This window comes from Fringilla coelebs, assembly GCF_963513975.1.
Source record: "Fringilla coelebs genome assembly, chromosome: 4".
Lineage (NCBI taxonomy): Eukaryota > Metazoa > Chordata > Aves > Passeriformes > Fringillidae > Fringilla > Fringilla coelebs.
In genome coordinates this window covers 59,062,643-59,079,616 of record NC_140032.1, presented here as the reverse complement: position 1 = coordinate 59,079,616, position 16,974 = coordinate 59,062,643, and the positions used below count along the sequence as shown (strand labels likewise).

General features: G+C 35.0%; 1 protein-coding gene across 3 annotated transcripts in view; it reads left to right on the top strand.

Moving 5' to 3' along the window:
- Nucleotides 1-16,974, top strand: part of LRBA (LPS responsive beige-like anchor protein) — a 363,835-nt gene that overhangs the window by 335,830 nt on the left and 11,031 nt on the right. For all 3 annotated transcript variants that reach the window (XM_084204142.1, XM_084204143.1, XM_084204141.1), the window contains one exon: nt 1,730-1,897. In XM_084204142.1, coding sequence (XP_084060268.1) covers nt 1,730-1,897 — 168 coding nt within the window. The remainder of the gene's footprint in view (nt 1-1,729; nt 1,898-16,974) is intronic.

Genomic DNA, 16,974 nt, shown 5'->3' with positions numbered 1-16,974 from the left:
GGTTATCAGTATAGCCAATATAGCAGAAGCACAATAAAACCTTCCTCCAGCAGTAGGAATGACTTCTAGACAGTGTTTTAGCTTCAGTACTGCAGACTTGAGTCTTATTTTTCTTTTAATTATTTGTAGCGCAGCTGTCAAATAAAACATTAACTAGAAAATTTGTTCTGTCAGAAAGGGGTATCTGAGTGCAATTGAAAAAGTTTGATATTGCTGTATAGAGAGGACAGCTCATGTTAGAGGAAACAGGAAAGTTTGAGCAACTCTTATGAAATTAGTAATTTTTTTTAGCAATATAAAATAGCAAAATCTTATTTCTTGTTTTGATGAAATTCATTGAATCTTAGGCTGTACAAAACAAAATAAAAATAACCAGGCAGAAATAATCTTGTAAAATGCTTGTTTTCTAGAACATAACCTATAAAATTAGAAATAATTGAGAAGGTGATCTCTATAACTCAGTGATGTTTTTAGCATAAACTTGCATTCTAGAAGTATAAATTACTCCAGGTAATGTCAACACAACTGAAAAATATATCACGTAATTATTTGATCCCTGAGTTTACTCACCCTTAGTCTACAAGGTGGGTATGCACAGTAAGAGTGCAGCCAGGGGTTTGCTCTGTCCACTCAGAAACAGCTCATGTGGTAGTGCTTCATCTCACAATTGCCCTTGGAAGGTTAGAGCAGGCTTATAAGTTCTTTGATTTTGATTTTGAATCTGATGTACAGGTTTCCTTTAAATTGCATCTTTTTATTTTATTTTTTCTTCATGTACTAAAGTAGTTTCCCCTCTTTTTTTGCAGAAATTCATATGTATGTCATGGTTTTTTTCTGGTTTTCTTCACTTTAATGAAATTACCTTTTTGATCTTGTTATAAATAACACTGTAAACTCTATTTTTGTTCTTTACTTAGAACCACTCCCTTAAGTCTTTTAGTGTCATTAATTGTTTTTTAGTGACTGGATACAAATACAGTGCTTTTTTATTGTTTAAAAAGAGGCTGTGAATTGTTCCCTATTACCCATATTAAGGGACCAATAGTTTTTAATTCATGAAACAAAATATTTTATAAAAATGTGCTTAAGTCCCAACACTGATCTGTGTTACTTATTATGTTTAAATGCTTTTCAGAACATTTAATTTTATTTTTATTTATTTATATTCAGAAATGCAGTAGTCTGTATTTCCTGCTCCTTTTTTTGGCCTGTCTTGTCAATCCTTCCAAAGCCATGACTTTTTCCCTTCTGTTCCTCCTTGTTCTTTAGTCAGCCCAAAGAACAAATGGTCATTTAGGCTGAGAAAGCCAGGGTCACACATTGGAGGCATCACACTTCACCAAAGTGTGATTGGGTGAATGATTTGTCCTGGCCCTGGCTACCTGAAGGGGCTGAGTAAGTGCGTGAGAAAAGTGTGTGTGTGTTCTTTATCCTGCTTCTTCAAGATCTGCAATTGCTGGGCTTCAGCAAAACAGTTAGACTTTTGAATAAAGTATAATATTGAGGGACTGAAAGAATTTTTTTGGTATGGATTGTATGGACTACTGCACTTTTAATTAAGTTCCCATCAAATAAATAAAGAAAAACTAGTACATGCCACTACAGTTCTATTTTGAAGTTTTTTATTTTTTGGATAGAGGAAATATTTCTAAAATACTTTTCTTTTTTTTTTTTTTTTTGTCTTAGAATAAGAGGGTAGTTTTTAAAGAATCAATTTGCTGTGTTCCAGGTAAACTGATGCAAGTAGTGTTTGGCCACTGGGATGTTGTGACCTGTCTGGCTCGTTCCGAGTCCTACATTGGAGGGAATTGTTACATCCTCTCAGGATCCCGGGATGCAACCTTGCTGCTCTGGTACTGGAATGGCAAAACCAGCATCATCGGTGATAACCCAAGAGGTATGAAAAAAACAAAAAACCCCTGGTTTATAAGGAGGTTGTCTCAAAATGCCTTGAGCAAACACTTTATAGAACAGAATTTTAGGAAGGGTGCTATTTGCTCAGTACTCACAATCATATATGAGGCATTCTGATTAGTCGCAGTGCAAGAATATAACCAAACTAATAAGGCAGAGTAACCCTGCTCCAGCCTCATTCAGTTTTAACCCCTCCCCACTCAAACTCACCTTGCACTTGCCAAAGTATTTATTTTCTTCCATCTTGCACCATTTCCAAGGAATTGCTGAATCCTGTCTTTTATTCATAACAATGCTTTCTTTTAACTCCATAAAAAACAGTGAACCACTATGGCTGTTCAACTCTGTATCATGAAACAGGAAAGGTAGAAAGTGATCTTTACTGGCTTATGCCAGTTTCACTCCACACCAAAAAAAAAAATAAATCTGATCCCCAAAGCAAAGGAAAAGGCAGATATGCAGTTGAAAAAAAGCCTGGAGTAAGCCATTTTACAGGAATGAGGGGCTTTCAAGACATCTTGTGAGAGCTTATATATATTAATTTAGGGGCACATCATAGCCAAACAGAGGTCCTGTTCAGCAAAAAAAAAGTACCCTGAAGGGAAGGGGTAAGAAAAGGATATACTATCCTGTGAAGAGTATTTTTTTGGTATTCTTCCATTCATTTAAGGTCTTCTCTGACCCTGTTTAAATAGTAGTAAAAACTGCTCTGAATAGGGCAAAATGGACATCTAGAAAGCAAGAAGTGGTATTAGATCTGTCATATATTGCAATTATAGCTGGCACACAGTTTTGTATAATCAAAACAATACCTGACGTCTTCCAAATTAATCAGTTTGGTAAAGCTGTGTGTTCCATATTCAGTCTGTTACTCATCTGGAGTTATTTGAATTTGAAACACAGAGGTGGCTTGACTGAAAATTGCATCCTGTGAGTGACTTTTAAGAAACACAACTAATTAATATCAGAACGAATATCTGAATTTAAGTTGCAAATTATTTGATGTTGATTGTGAAAACTATTCAAAAGTTGAAGAAGATGCACCTCAGTTCACACAGCTGCAGAATCTTAAGGCCAAGGATGTGTGAAAACTATCCCTATTATCCTTCCAAGCAGCCCCGTTCAAGAAATGGGAGGTTTTCTGAGGAGTGGCTAGTAGAGTTTTATGAGCATCTTTAAATAAATATGGCTTTGCTCGAGGGGAAAAAAAAATCTCTGTGAATACTTCATACATATTTTGCAGTCTATTAATTTAAAGAAATCGCAAACTATGTGTTATTTTTGCAGACCTTGAAAACTTGGAAACTCCAAAGAGTTTGTAGGTTCCTAAGTGTGCTTTGAGAAGTTGTACTTGCCCATACTTGCCAGGCTTGCCTGCTTTGTGAACAAGACCTTGAGGCTGTAGACTCCTTGATCACCCTAACAGATCATTTGCTGAGGTTCTGTACCTACTATTTGAGTCAAATATGTACATTTTGTTGCAATCTATTGACCGTCTTCTCTAAAGCAGATTTCTACGGTATTAGAATTTTGCAGTTTTCAGAGGCAATGCCAGGCAATTCTAGCTGCTTTGAAATCACACAGTAGCTACCTGCTAAATCTCTGTGCTTGTAGTTCTATTGGACTTGGGCTTCTAGGGACTTGCAATGACTTTTGTGTTTACCAACTGCCTTTATGTAAGGTTTTTTTGTGATACAGCATTCCTGGAAACCTCTGTTATCAATTGGAATCTTGTGGCACTATACATAGTCCTAGACATGGGTATAGACAGTTCCTGCTTCAAAGAGATGGTAATCTGGGGTGCTTAATTTTTCCCAGAAATTGCTGTCTGTAGGCTTCTCTGTTCAGTCAAATTTTTTTTTTTGAAAAGACAAATGAAAGGAGCTGTTTCTGCTTAGTTCTGATTTTGTCAGAAATGGAAAGCACCAGCAGTTGGGTTCTGAGCCGTGTTACTGCAGCTGTAACTTCCATCCATTTGCAGGATGTTATTTAACTGGTCTGTCTTTCTGTATCTGAAGCTAATGATTCTTTTCCTTCAAAATATAGTTTATTCATGCTTTCAATGAGCACTATTCACTGGAATTTTACATACTCTCAAAATATTTCTTCTCTATTTTTTCTCTATTTAATTATCTCGAATGTCCATCTTAAGATGACTTCGCAACAATGCTCATCTAATGGTACTTTACCAAATCATGGTGCCAGAGTAATTTCAAGAAAAAGTGATTTAAACCAGGAAGTGTTTCTTTCCTCCTCTCATAGTACTTATTGCCTCAGATGTACCTCAGCCAGCAGGCTGATATGATCCATATAAATAATGGATCTCTAAATAATATCCCCTTAGGCACCCATTATTCCACCAGTTACATTTTATTTAGGTTTACTTGTCTGATTTCTTTACTTTCAGAGAACTGAGCTCTGGATCTCTGGCTCTGTATATTCATGTTTTAGAATAATACTTCAGTTGAAAAGCCATAGGTGGGCTATGGCACACATGATAAAAAAGTGGCTTGATATTCTTTATCAAGGACAATTCTTGAGCTGACTTGACTGTTTTGAAAAAAAAATTCTGGTTTTGGTTTAACAGAAGAAAAATGTTACTGAAATACTAATTATTTACATAATTTAGCTTTTAACTTTGAGGCTGACTTTTAAAAGAAATTACAGCTATGGAGTCTCACTATCTTATTTAGTTTCTCCTCAATACCTCTCAAATGCAGTGATCAATGTAAACCAAATCTGACAAATTGAGGTCTCAGAGATATGAAATTTCTATACATGGGACACATCTGCTGGAAACCATTTTATTTTTCACAAAACAGCTTGATTACATTTAGGTTAAATCATTTTTTTCCTTCTCAAATTAAAACCTGAAATGCAAAAAAATATTTCATTATGCTCTTTGATCAAATGTAGAATTTTCCTCTTTCTAGATTAATTGGTTTTGAAAACATAAACGTATGGCACTACTTCACTTTGGAACACAAACCTTTTTCTGATGCAAAAATGTTTCTGGGGACAATTTCTGACTAAGCCTTGGAATAATTCAGAGCAGGGCTGAGGACCTGAAGTAGTTGTGTCCTTTGGAATAGCCTTGAGCTGTTTTACTTTTACATTAATTAGCATAATTTACTGTGGAGATGTAAAGTCACTTTGCATAGTGCAAGGGGGTTTTCCTTTCCTCTCCTTGACGTGTGGCTGCTTTGGGGGAGGTAGGAGGGAGAGGATACGGCCCTCCCCTTGGTACTCCTTGGAGCCCACGTGTGATCTGTGGCACACAAAGTTGGCTTCTGCATATTTAGTGGCTCCAAGGCACCACTTTGGGGATGTGGCATTATGCACAAGGACTTGTGTGGTAGAATGTGTGTAGATTCCTGGGAGAGGGCTGTGGAAAGGGGCTGTGTTTTGTCCTAGCCCAGCCTAAGGAAGTGGAGGTGGAGGGGAGGCAAGAAGTGGGGGTGGGAGGAGGGATTGTGTGATGGCTGGGGAAAAGAGGTGAGAGAATTCATTTGCATACAAATGGTGAGCATCACTTTCAGATCCCACTTTCTCTTTGAAGCTGAAGTGGCAACTCCTGATGTTTGGACATTTCCTAGGTTGGGGGATTGAATTTTCCTTTGTAATCACAGAACCATAGGAAACAGAGTGGGCAGGAGCGTTGGTCACCTGATCTATTCTCTTTTCCGACTGAGGGTTAACTATGCCAAAATCAATCTCCACTGATGTTTGTCCAATCTTCCCTTAAAAACTACAGCAAATATATTTTTGGGCCTTAGAAGCCCTGACCTTAGCAGTCTTTTCCCAGTGTTCAGCCTAGTATCCAGTTCTTTTTGTGGCAGTTGCGTTCTATCATCTTTTATCTATTTTTCCTTTGTGTAGAGAACAATTATTTCCTTCTTGCAGCTACTTCCAGTTATTTGGATTGCCATGACCTACAATTCTTTGCCTCCAACTTTAATAACTCAATTCTTTGTTTTTTGCCATAAGTCATGTTTTTCCAGGCCTCTAATTTTTTTTGTGCGTTCCTCTCTTCAGTTGACTATCTTCCTCAAAGTAGACCCAGGAATGCAGCTGAAGCCTTTCCAGTAATAAGTAGAAACAACCTGTTTTACAGACCAGGACTTTTCACATCCCCAGGGAATATCTGTTTATTTCAAAACACCATGACACTGTCAATTCTTTTATGGGCATGAGCTATTGTGAATTTCAGTGTTTTCTGAAGAATCTATTCACTTGTGTCTCCTTCTCTTTGTAGTTTAGCTGTGGAATTTCATCTTTAAATTTTTTGAAATGTATTCTTTTTAGACTGTTTCTCCAATTTGTCAAACTTACTTTGAATTCTCATCCTGTCCTCAAGCAGCCTTGCAGCAACTCGTATCTGCAAATATGCTTTGCAGTCTTATTCTATTAAATTGGTCATTAAAGCAAATGTTAGCTAGTACACAGTTCAGGAATGCCCATCAATACATTTACCATTTTGACAATGAATGGCTTTCAGAATATAGCTTTCCAATATATAATAGTATCTTCTGAATGTGTGCTTGCCTGTTTTCCTTAAGAAATTGCTCACATGGAACAGCACTGGAGTTCTTACAAAAGTAAAAATATGCGATGTCTCCCTGAACACGTCCTGTTACTTTGCCATTGCAAGAAAAAAATAGCTTTGACATGATTTGTTTAGAACAAATCCAAATCAGCTGTTACTCATCTCCTTGTTTTCTTGTAGGAAATTGTGTGTGTATATATAAAAATGTAAATGTTCTGCCAGTATTTTTTCTGTTTGTTGGGATTAAGCAGACTACTCTCTAATTTTTCTTTTTCCTGCTTCTTAAACAACACAAAACTTTTTTTAGTCTTGCAGGACCCCACCCAATATCGGTGAAACAATTGTTATAACTCTGGGATTATTCGTTGTCACAGTATCCTCAGCTCACTATTGTCAGGCCAATTGAGCACCAAACATTTACCTCATTCAGGTATTCTCTAGTTGAGACAACAATTTTCACTGCTGGTTTTACTTGGGTTTGCTGTCTGACTGCAACTGACCTTTTCTTGAAAGGCATCATCTACTGGTATTCTTGGTAAGGCATCATCTACTGGTATTGCTTGCTCTTAATTGCAAACCAACTTCTTGAGAAAACTTGGCATATTTTCAAAACTTGGCATATTTAGAATGTTATTTCTGATGTCATTGTTAGTTACATCTCATCTATGTGTGGCTCTCTGGGGTTTGTCTCTTTGCTCATACCTTGTTGCTTACACTGTTTCAGAAATACCTCATTTATTTTGATCTTTCTGCCTGACTTTCCTGTGTTAAAGTCACTGGAGAACTCTGAGTTGTGCCAGCTGGGATGTTACCTGTCTTATCCCTGAACAGCATTCACTAGTATCCTTCTTACCTTTTCCTTTGTTTTCTGTAGGCTTAACTGCCCATGAGATCTTACAGAAGGATATTCTGTATTTATTGAAACCTCTTTTCCCAAAGTACTTCAGGAATTATCTTGTCCTTGATCTCTCCCTTATAAAGTGTATTGAACATTCTCATATCTTTGCCACATGCATGTAAATTCCTTTCAGCAAGGTGTTTTTTGATTTGTTTTGCTGTATTGATTATAATCATATCTAGGAGGTCATCTTTAGGTGTTGCATATTAAAAATTGTCACCAAATCTCTTTCTACACACATACTTGTGATATTCCTTTACCAACACATGATTTTGTAGTTGGAATATCCTATGTTCTCTAGTTTTCTTTAATAATCCCTCACCTACGTGGACAAGGTAGAGGCTGATCGTGAATGTTAGTGGGTGTAAATCTGTGTCTTCAAGGTTTTGGCTTTTTCACTATTTTGTTTGGGTGTACTTTCTTAAAGGGGAGGTTTATGGTGGTGAATTTGTCTTTGTATTGTTATGCTTCTAAAATGGTTTGTGCTTAAAAAATGATAGGCATTTCTATAGTCCAGTTAAAGTGTTTGTCTGCTATTCTTGACTTTATTAATGGAATATGAAAATATGGTTCTGTTGCTTTCAAATATCTACGAATATGTCCACAATTAGGTTTTAGTTTTCATATTTTGAAAAAACCAAAATATTTTTAATTAGAAATTTTGTTTGCTAAGGAAATAAAGGCTTGACTGACAAAAATCTTCAGTGCTATGAAATGTACAGTCTGTGTGTAAAAGTATCACTACTGCTAATAGTAATGGGCTCTCTTCTGAGTTATTGCATTGATCTTCCACACATATGTGAATAAAACAAATTATATTACCTCTTTTATGTTAGCCCATAAAACTAGAAAATGTTACTCTCTGTATGTATCACATTTGCATCACGAGGACTATGGGGGTGCTTTCATTGCATAGCTTTATATTTTTTAGAGGGTACTATATTCAGGTATTCTGAAGTGTGGGAAATAAATGGGTTTAGTGGTGTAGCTGTGTAGTGGGACTCAAGTGAATGTAAGCACCTGATTTCATATTTAAAAATACAATTACTGTATTTTACTAAGATTTAATTGGAAAGATTCACTGAGCAGTTTTGCTATTGAAAATGTGTAGAATATCTCCCTCAGATGCAAATTTTTTAAATGCTTGATCTTTTCAATTTCTAAAACACAAAATCTCCCAATGGATTGAAAATAAATCACATTTCTTGTCTTGCTGAAAAACAGTCTTGTTCCTATCCAATCTACTTTTAAAAGAAACTGCATTTTTGTTTGGTTTTTATTTAGCTAGAATTTCCAAATGAATATTTGAATAGCTGCAAGACTTTGATCAATTTACATTTTTATTTTATATATATATATACACACACATACATAATATAGTGTATGTATTATAAAATAATTATCAATCATTATTAACATTAAAGCTATGATCTTGAAACTAAAGAAATAATTATTTAAAATTGTATTGGTAATTATAGTAAAAGATAAAACATCTGTGTTTCATCAACTGCTGCAGTTGCAATTTTTCAGTTGGAAAATTCAAACTTTTTGTGTGCGCTTCATAATTAATTATTAAAGTGGACAATACAAGCAATTTAAACTTTGAAATTATACCTGAGCATCTTTGTTGATTAAAGAATAATATTGTGGGTTTTAACTTCTTTGTACTTAGACACATAATCCTTGAGTTGAATTCTGTAAAGTTGAATTCTGTGAGGATTTGCATACATGCTTCTCTCTGCACACAGTGAATATTCACACTGCTTTCAAGCAGCTCATGTGTCTGTTGTTAACTCAGTAGCCAAAAAACCCGTCTTTGCCTTCTTCCCTCATCCTTATCTTGAATTAACCTATGTCTTGGTTGCCAGGTCTGCATGATCTGGACTTCTATTTTCAAAATTTGTTTCAAAACCAATGGTAGTAGAGAATATGAGGATCCACATTTCCAAAGATTGTTTATAGTGTAAATATTTATTTAGAATTCTAATCATTATTTTTAAAAAATTGAAAGTAATTTCCTTAACAGCAGCTTCTCTTAAAAAAATGAATTGGGAAGTAGTTGTAAAAAGCTTACCTGTTAGTGTTCCCTTTTTCATTTATCATGTTAAGTAGCAGGAGTATCAAAATGTCCATAAATCACTATTCAGGCTAGTTAGTAACAGAAATTCTCCTATTAACTGTTACTTTCTGTCTACCAGAATACGTAAAAATTTTCAGAGCCTCAAAATCTAAAATATGTTTGAAATTGCTGCAGCTATAAATGCGATAGTCTACTGAAGTCAGCCTGGTAGGAAAAGAGTGTTGCTCCAGCACCGAGTTTTAGGACAGTCTGCCCGTGTTCCTTTAGGTGCTCAGTAGCACTTTTATTTTTTTACCCATGCACACATTTTATACATTATTGTGTGAGCCTTTCTTAAAAAAAAAAAGCCAGTAAATAATTCAGTGTTAGTATAACGTTGTTGACTACAGACGTAACAAATATTCTTTGTTTCTCAAAAATGGCAGCACAGGACAGTGTTGCGTGTGAAGCTAGAGTCCTTCAGCACCATCTACTGGCTTTCAGTTAAAGCTGATCTCAGGAATGGATCCTAAGCACTATATAGTAAAATATTAAAAATACCTCTTCACATCTTGGAGGCAAAAAAAATTTCATTTGTAGTATAGTTTTTATCCTTTTTGTTGAAATTATAATGAGAAAATACAATGTGAATTTAAATTCAATGTATGAACTGAAACAGAAATCGGGCAGGAGTGTTTTGTTAAGTGGGACCATAAAAAAGAAATTGATTAGTTTTTTATTTTTATTTTAAAGGGCTTTAACAAGTTACATTTTTTTATGTGTGTTGCAAGTCCAATTCAGTACAAAGTATATTATAGAGAAGATACACAAGGCTTGGAAAAAGTATCCATGACATGTTTTTGAAAAGCTTAGCAACCACTAAATATTCTTTTACCTAACATTTATTGCATTAGTCAATGTTAGCCTTGAAAACCTCATGAAGGCTTAGGGGACAGAACCCCTGATGCTGTAAATGGTCCCACAGTTCCCTGCAGCTTCACAGGTAACAAGGACTGGGGCCATCTGCGTGAATCTAGAACAGAGCCTTAAATTCTGCAGCCACAAAAGGTCGCTGTCCTTTCTTTTTTCAGCTGTAACACATTGATACCTCAAAGAGTTTGAGGCCTCATTGAACCTCATTTTATGGAGGCCTCCAAGTACTTTGTAAATTACATAGAAATAATGGTTCTACCTTCCACATATTGAAACTGGAAAAAAGTTGAGGAATAACAGGTGGATGGATGCTGGTATATCTGGAAATCTGCAATGATGGCACACCAGCCTGATAATTTTGTATTTATATAATGACAAAAGTCATGTCATAGATATCTATGTTAACAAGGTCTTCATTGAAAAGGCCTTGCAATGGCATTCACAGATAGTTTGGAAAGCTAAATAGCCATAGTGGCTTGGTAGTTATAAGCATATAAGTTTGTGTGCCATAAATATTTGTGTTGGCTAAAAGTATGTCCTACAGTATTAAGTGTAGCATTTCTGTCATCCTTGTTTTCAGTTAGCTAAGAGATTGTGTTTCAGGACTTGTCAATCTTAGTAATTCAAAGAAGCATTGTAGAGCAAGTTTTGAGGCAACAAAGGATGTATGTATTTTGAGACTGGAAACCCAGAAGGAGTTTGGATGCTGCTCTTCTGTCAGTATCCAGCTTCAGGTGTTACTAAAATGGGATGCAGGAATTTCCAGCAGGATAGATATTTAGTACTGCTTGATGCAACACAGACCTTTCAGTTCCAGGAAAAACAATGCTCTATTTATGACTTGTAACTAATAGTTGATGTGGTAAAAGGAATTATATTCAGATGGTAAATGAATACAACCTTAATGTGCACCATACACAGAGTTGTGGGATGATGTACTAATGCATCACATTTATTTACCTTGCTTCGTTGCTGAGAAAAATCACCATTCAGTTTAAAGTCTATACCATGTAAGACAGAAGAGAGTAGTGCAGAAGATATAATAATTTATAGTCTAGAATAAGATCACAGCATAAATGTTATAAAAATTATTTGATCAATACAAGAATCCCGACTTTGGTGAGATTTCTGGATCGAAATTCTAGTAGTAGCACTAGCACCATGGAGATGTTGGAGTCATGGCCTGCCTCATTGAAAAAGTATCTGGTTTAAAGAGTTACTTGTAAAAAGACTGCTAATTTATGTAATCTCTGAATTTGGTGTATGCCACCACCACTCCCAGTTACATTGGTAAGTAAAGGTGGTAAGCATCTCTGTAGTACAATATACTACTGGTGGAAGTATTGCTTTGAGATTACCTTTATAAAAGTAATCAAATAGCTCAAGCACAGACTTTAGAATAAATTATTTTGATGTATTTTAATAGGGGAAAATAAAAAGATCATAAAATTGTGCCAAACTAAGTGGAATTATCATAGGAAACCTCTCGTCTCAGATTATATTTTGCCCAAGTTATGAAAAAAACCTATACATCTAGTATAGGTTTTAACTAGATGTAGTTATACAATTTCTCAGTAGCTGCTATTTCTGACTGAAATAATTGCTTGATTGTTTTTTTTTTCTTTTCTTTTATTTTTCTGTTTACATTTGTTGTCTCTTTTCTTGAACTCACTCGGTAATGGTTCTATAAACCAAAAGAGAGAAATATGAAGAAAATAGATTATTTTTTTTAGTATAAACAAGAAAAAGCCCCTTCATAAACCTGTTTTAGAACATTATTAGACAAAAATGACAGTGTTCTAAAACTTCAAAGCTGCCATTTAAGTAACAGTTTATGAAGTCAGGATGGTGCAAATATTAAAATATCAGTGTACTCTGACCCCAGATATTCACCTGCAGATACTTTCCAGGAGCTTCAAAAAGGCCGGGGTTCAGTGGGAGGAGTCCTGCTGAATGACTTCCAGGACTTGCAGCAGATGAATCTCCAGTTACGGAGAACCTGTTCCAGAAAGTTTTGTGTTGCACATCATGCAGGAATTAAGAGACTGGGGATTATTGACTTTTGAAGACTGAATTGTAATACCCAGTTTATGATGGCCTGTTAGATCTTCTTCCTTGTTGTGTTTGTTTTGGAAATGTAGTTTTTGTGACACAGCATGCATGAAAAATCTCTCATTAATACTGATTAAATGTTGGTCACTTGTTACACTGAGTGACACTGAGCTGAGTGTAGTAATCCCTCCTGGATCATATTTACTGAAACAAATCCAATACAAATCTAATGTATTTTTTCCTTACTGAACAAACTATAGCATCTCCTATGCTTTGCATGTTTAGACTTTGCTTCAGGATAGCATGATACATTGTTTAAATATGTTGTTCTGTTTTCAGAAAATACAGGGTTGAAGTGTTTTTTACAAAACCAAACCTTGCATCTTGGCATAAGGTTGTACTTTTTGTGGTAAAATAAGTCTGAACAGATGGGAAATAGTTTGAAGGAATTAAGAGGAAATGCTGATGGAGTGTCACTTGAAGAACCAGACAACAATGAAGTTCCTATATCATATGAAAATATTATATTGTTATATAAAAATTCTTATTTACAAAGAAAAGATTATTCAAACTGAAGCTTTAGGAATACTTCAATGATTTTGTGCGGTATCACTTGAGTAAGATCTCTCATCCATCAGGTAATTTTCTGTGCCAATGAAATGGGGTTCTAATCATTTGGCCAATTATGTGATCTATAAATAATGTTAATGCACAGACTTTATAGAATATTTGACAGTTATCACTTTGATGCAATTGAGGGACCTTAGCAGTAAATTAGTTTTCTTTATTTACCTGCATTTTGCTGAGAGCATTTTTGTCCAGATGTACTATATTCTTTGCATACATCTGTACTTTCCATGTTTATTTCAAACCTTTTATTGTTTTCTGTATTTTTTTAATCATAAAAAAGCAACTTCCAAATTGGGAAAACTTAAAAATTAATTTTAGAAGGGCTTTCTTACATGTATAGTTTGGTTTGGTTGATGTAACATTCTAAGAAGGCACTCAATCACTTTTGCAAGAAATAGGTAAAAAGACAGATTAACTGATGCTTTATTTGATTTGGATTTTGTATTGACATAAAATAGCATAATTAATTTGCCTTTAAAAGTGCCCCACAGCCTCTGAAATTAGAGAATAATTTAGAAATGGCTGTTTAGGTCTCTGTGACATAATAATTAACTGTCTTCTCAGTATAAAACATAAAAAGGAGCACAGTCAAATGTTTTATATTTTAATGTGCTGCACAGTATTATCTCACCCATAAATAGTAGAAAGAGTATCTCGTATCTAATTGTGAAGTAAGTTTTTTAGCTAATCTCTCTTTTTGTTTCTTTTTAGGAAGATATTTTTCTTCAAATGAGTTCTTGTGTTTGGCTCAGCTTTTACAGCTTAGTGCTGAAAATAAAGAAAGCGGCCATTTCAGGAATTTGCTGATGGATTTAAAATGTCATGATCCTGCTTTGTATTGTAACATCACCAAAGCTGAAAAAAATAGCAGAGAGAGACCTAGTAATAGAAACCAATTTCTTGTTCTCTCCAGTAAGGCTTTTCTTCTTCTGGATGTCATTAAACTGGAAGAAAGTTTTGACTTTGCTGTAATCCCACTGTTCCTTTTTAAACATAGTCTCCAAAAGCCTAACATTTTTTCACTGATATATCACCACAGGCTGACATGATGTCACATGCTCTTCTTTTATCTTCTGAAGCTTGAATTTTATGATTTAAAATGTACTTTAGTCACTTAAGTAAGAGTGATATTTTATGTTATTTTCTATGGGAAAACAGCTTTGCAGAAATTATTTATTGGAATGTAGGTGAGTTCTTCTGAAATAATTTGAATGGTTGCTACAAAAGTATTCTGTCCATTACTGGAAAGTAACTTTGTGTATGCCTCCTGTGACTTAAATAAATCATTGATGGCATTTGTAGCAATGTGAATGTGGCATTAAGAATGTTACAGAATTTAGCTCCAAGCAGCAATCCAGTGATGGGATAGTCTGAGGATATCACTATATCCTACACTGAAAAAAGCACATCTGTAAAACTATTGTGTCCTGGTTATTAGTGCTAGGATTTGAAGTATCTTTAATTTCATTTGACTTGTTCATCTTCCTTAAGGATCTCCATAAAGATTCTCTGAGTATTCTTTTCAGCCCTTACTTAGGGTTTGCATCAGTGGTCGTAAACCTGCTTAGCGGACAAAGACTCTCTTCCCTTTGAAGTCACTTCCCTAGCTTTTCAAAAGGGTCTGTGAGTCTGTTCTCCTAAAACAATTTAGAAAAGTTTGAAGTGGTGCCCCTTAAACCAGCAACAAAATAAAATTTTCTCTTTGCATTATTGAAAACCATGACAATCTTTTGAACCAATAACAGTTTAAAAGCTTTTAAAGAAATCTGTTCTGCTCTATGACCAGCTTTTAAGTTGACCCCATTATTTGGGAAATCAGGCTTGGAAACCCCTAAATACTAGACATTCTTATCAAAGGAGTCAGCCTGACTTTTCACAGGGCCCTTCTTTTACAGTATCTATTCAAATCCTAAGTCCTTTAGAGATACTACTTAGTCTTCTTGTTGTCTTCTTTTTTTTTTTTTTTTTTTTTTTTGTTCATTTAGGGTGGGGTTTTTTTGTGGGTTTTTTTTGTTTGTTTGTTTTGTTTTAGTATTTCTTTATTTCAAGTATAATTTAGGAAACAGTTGATACAATCTATGAACCACTGATCCATCCACCTGTAGTTTTATACTCTGTTATGTTTGAAGTCAAGTCCAAATTCTGAAAAGACTGAGTGTAACTTAGGCAATTTTATTTTCTGTGAACTGTGATAAATATATATGCTCAGTTTCTACTTCTCGATTTAAGAGTCTTATCTCCTACATTTAATGGATGTAGTTGCTGACAGCCTTGTGCAGATAAAACCCATAATAATGTAGTTGCTGTAAGCAATAAGTTTACTCTCATGATTTTGTGTATCTGCAAGTCCTAATAATTCATTCAGGCATTGCTTCTCCTAAGTGCTTCTAACTCCAACATCTTACATTCATTACCTCCTGCAATGTTGTATATTTAAAACTTCTCTGATTTCAAAAGTTTCATTAATGTGGAGTGTATAATTAGAATAATTGCTTGCTGATCTATGTGAGTACATGTTAATTCAATTTCTGAAAGCAGAAGAAAGCAATAAAACCAGAATTCTAAAATTTTGCTAATATAGACAGCTCATTAAAAGAAAACAAACTAACAAGACCTTTAAACGCACAAAACTGGCACATTTTAGGGCTTGGTAATGACAAGGAGAAAGAATTGGGTCAGCAACATTAAATTGTTACTGGATAGTATGACTGTTACAGTTGGTGTTACATTTCCCCTTAAAACTGCAGGTTTGTGGCTTGGCTATATAGAGCTCATTTATGAATCTTCTGAGGTGCCCAGCCCATGTTTAGTGGGGCAAAGTTCGATAGAGCAACTTGCTCTGAAAGGTTTGTGAGCAAAATTCACAGGATCAGCCCCCTGAGAAGTACCTAGAGGTCGTTAAATCCACCCTTATGCTTCTGATTTGCTGGGAGTTTTTTTCCTTTGCTCCTGAACTGTCTGCCATACTTCCTGGGCTTGAGTCTGTTTTTTCAAACATTATGTGAAAAAAAAGCAACAGCTTCTAGTGACTGTTTCTTTAGAGATTAGGATGATTCAGCAAGTTGATCTAAAGCATGTTCACATTTAAAGTGCTGGCAGCATACATGCCTGGATGTGTACATGTATGCACACACATATATAGTGTCTGTGGCTATATCTAAAAAGAAATAGATTCATTTACTTTTCAAGATTTTGTATTGTTGATACAAATTGTAATAGTAACTGCAGAATAAATCAAATTTTGAAAGGTCAAAGTTCTTGATTTGAGACTTTGTCAGAGATTATGACCTTTACTTAAAAGCCACTGGAATGTGGCAGCTGCACAGATGTTTTGGGAGGTGGTATGAATGGTTTGAGTAAAAATATTTATGCAAGCCCAGATCTTACACCCCTTTGCAGAGAAGTCTCTCATGGAGGATCTGAGAAACAATCCCTTTAAATACAGCTCCATGATCACTAATAACACTCAGTACCAGTGTTGCTGGTGCTGCTCTACATGGACAGATTAATGATGTTATGCTGGGTTTAACTTTTTAAATTTACAACCCCAAATGTAATTTGATTGATGCTAACTTAGTAACGAATGGAGTCAATTGGTCCTGCTATTACTCTGTGTCTTTGTAAAACCATCTCCTCTTTTTCAAGTGAAAAAAGAGGTTGATTTTACCACTGCTTTACTGCTTTGTTGATGTCTCACAAATCATCATTCATTGTGAAGTGAAATTATTCCCTGCTGCTTAAAAACTCATCTAAACCTTTTGAAAACTACATTATAGCATTGCCCAAGAAATATCCTTTGGAGTTTAAATGCTTTGTAGAATGCTGTGAATGAGCTAATTGTATGGTAATACAAAAATAACTTTGTGATTTTTTGAAATGCCAGCACTTTTGAGGTGGGCAGTGAATAACCTATGAGCAAAGATATAAAACTATTTTAAGAGC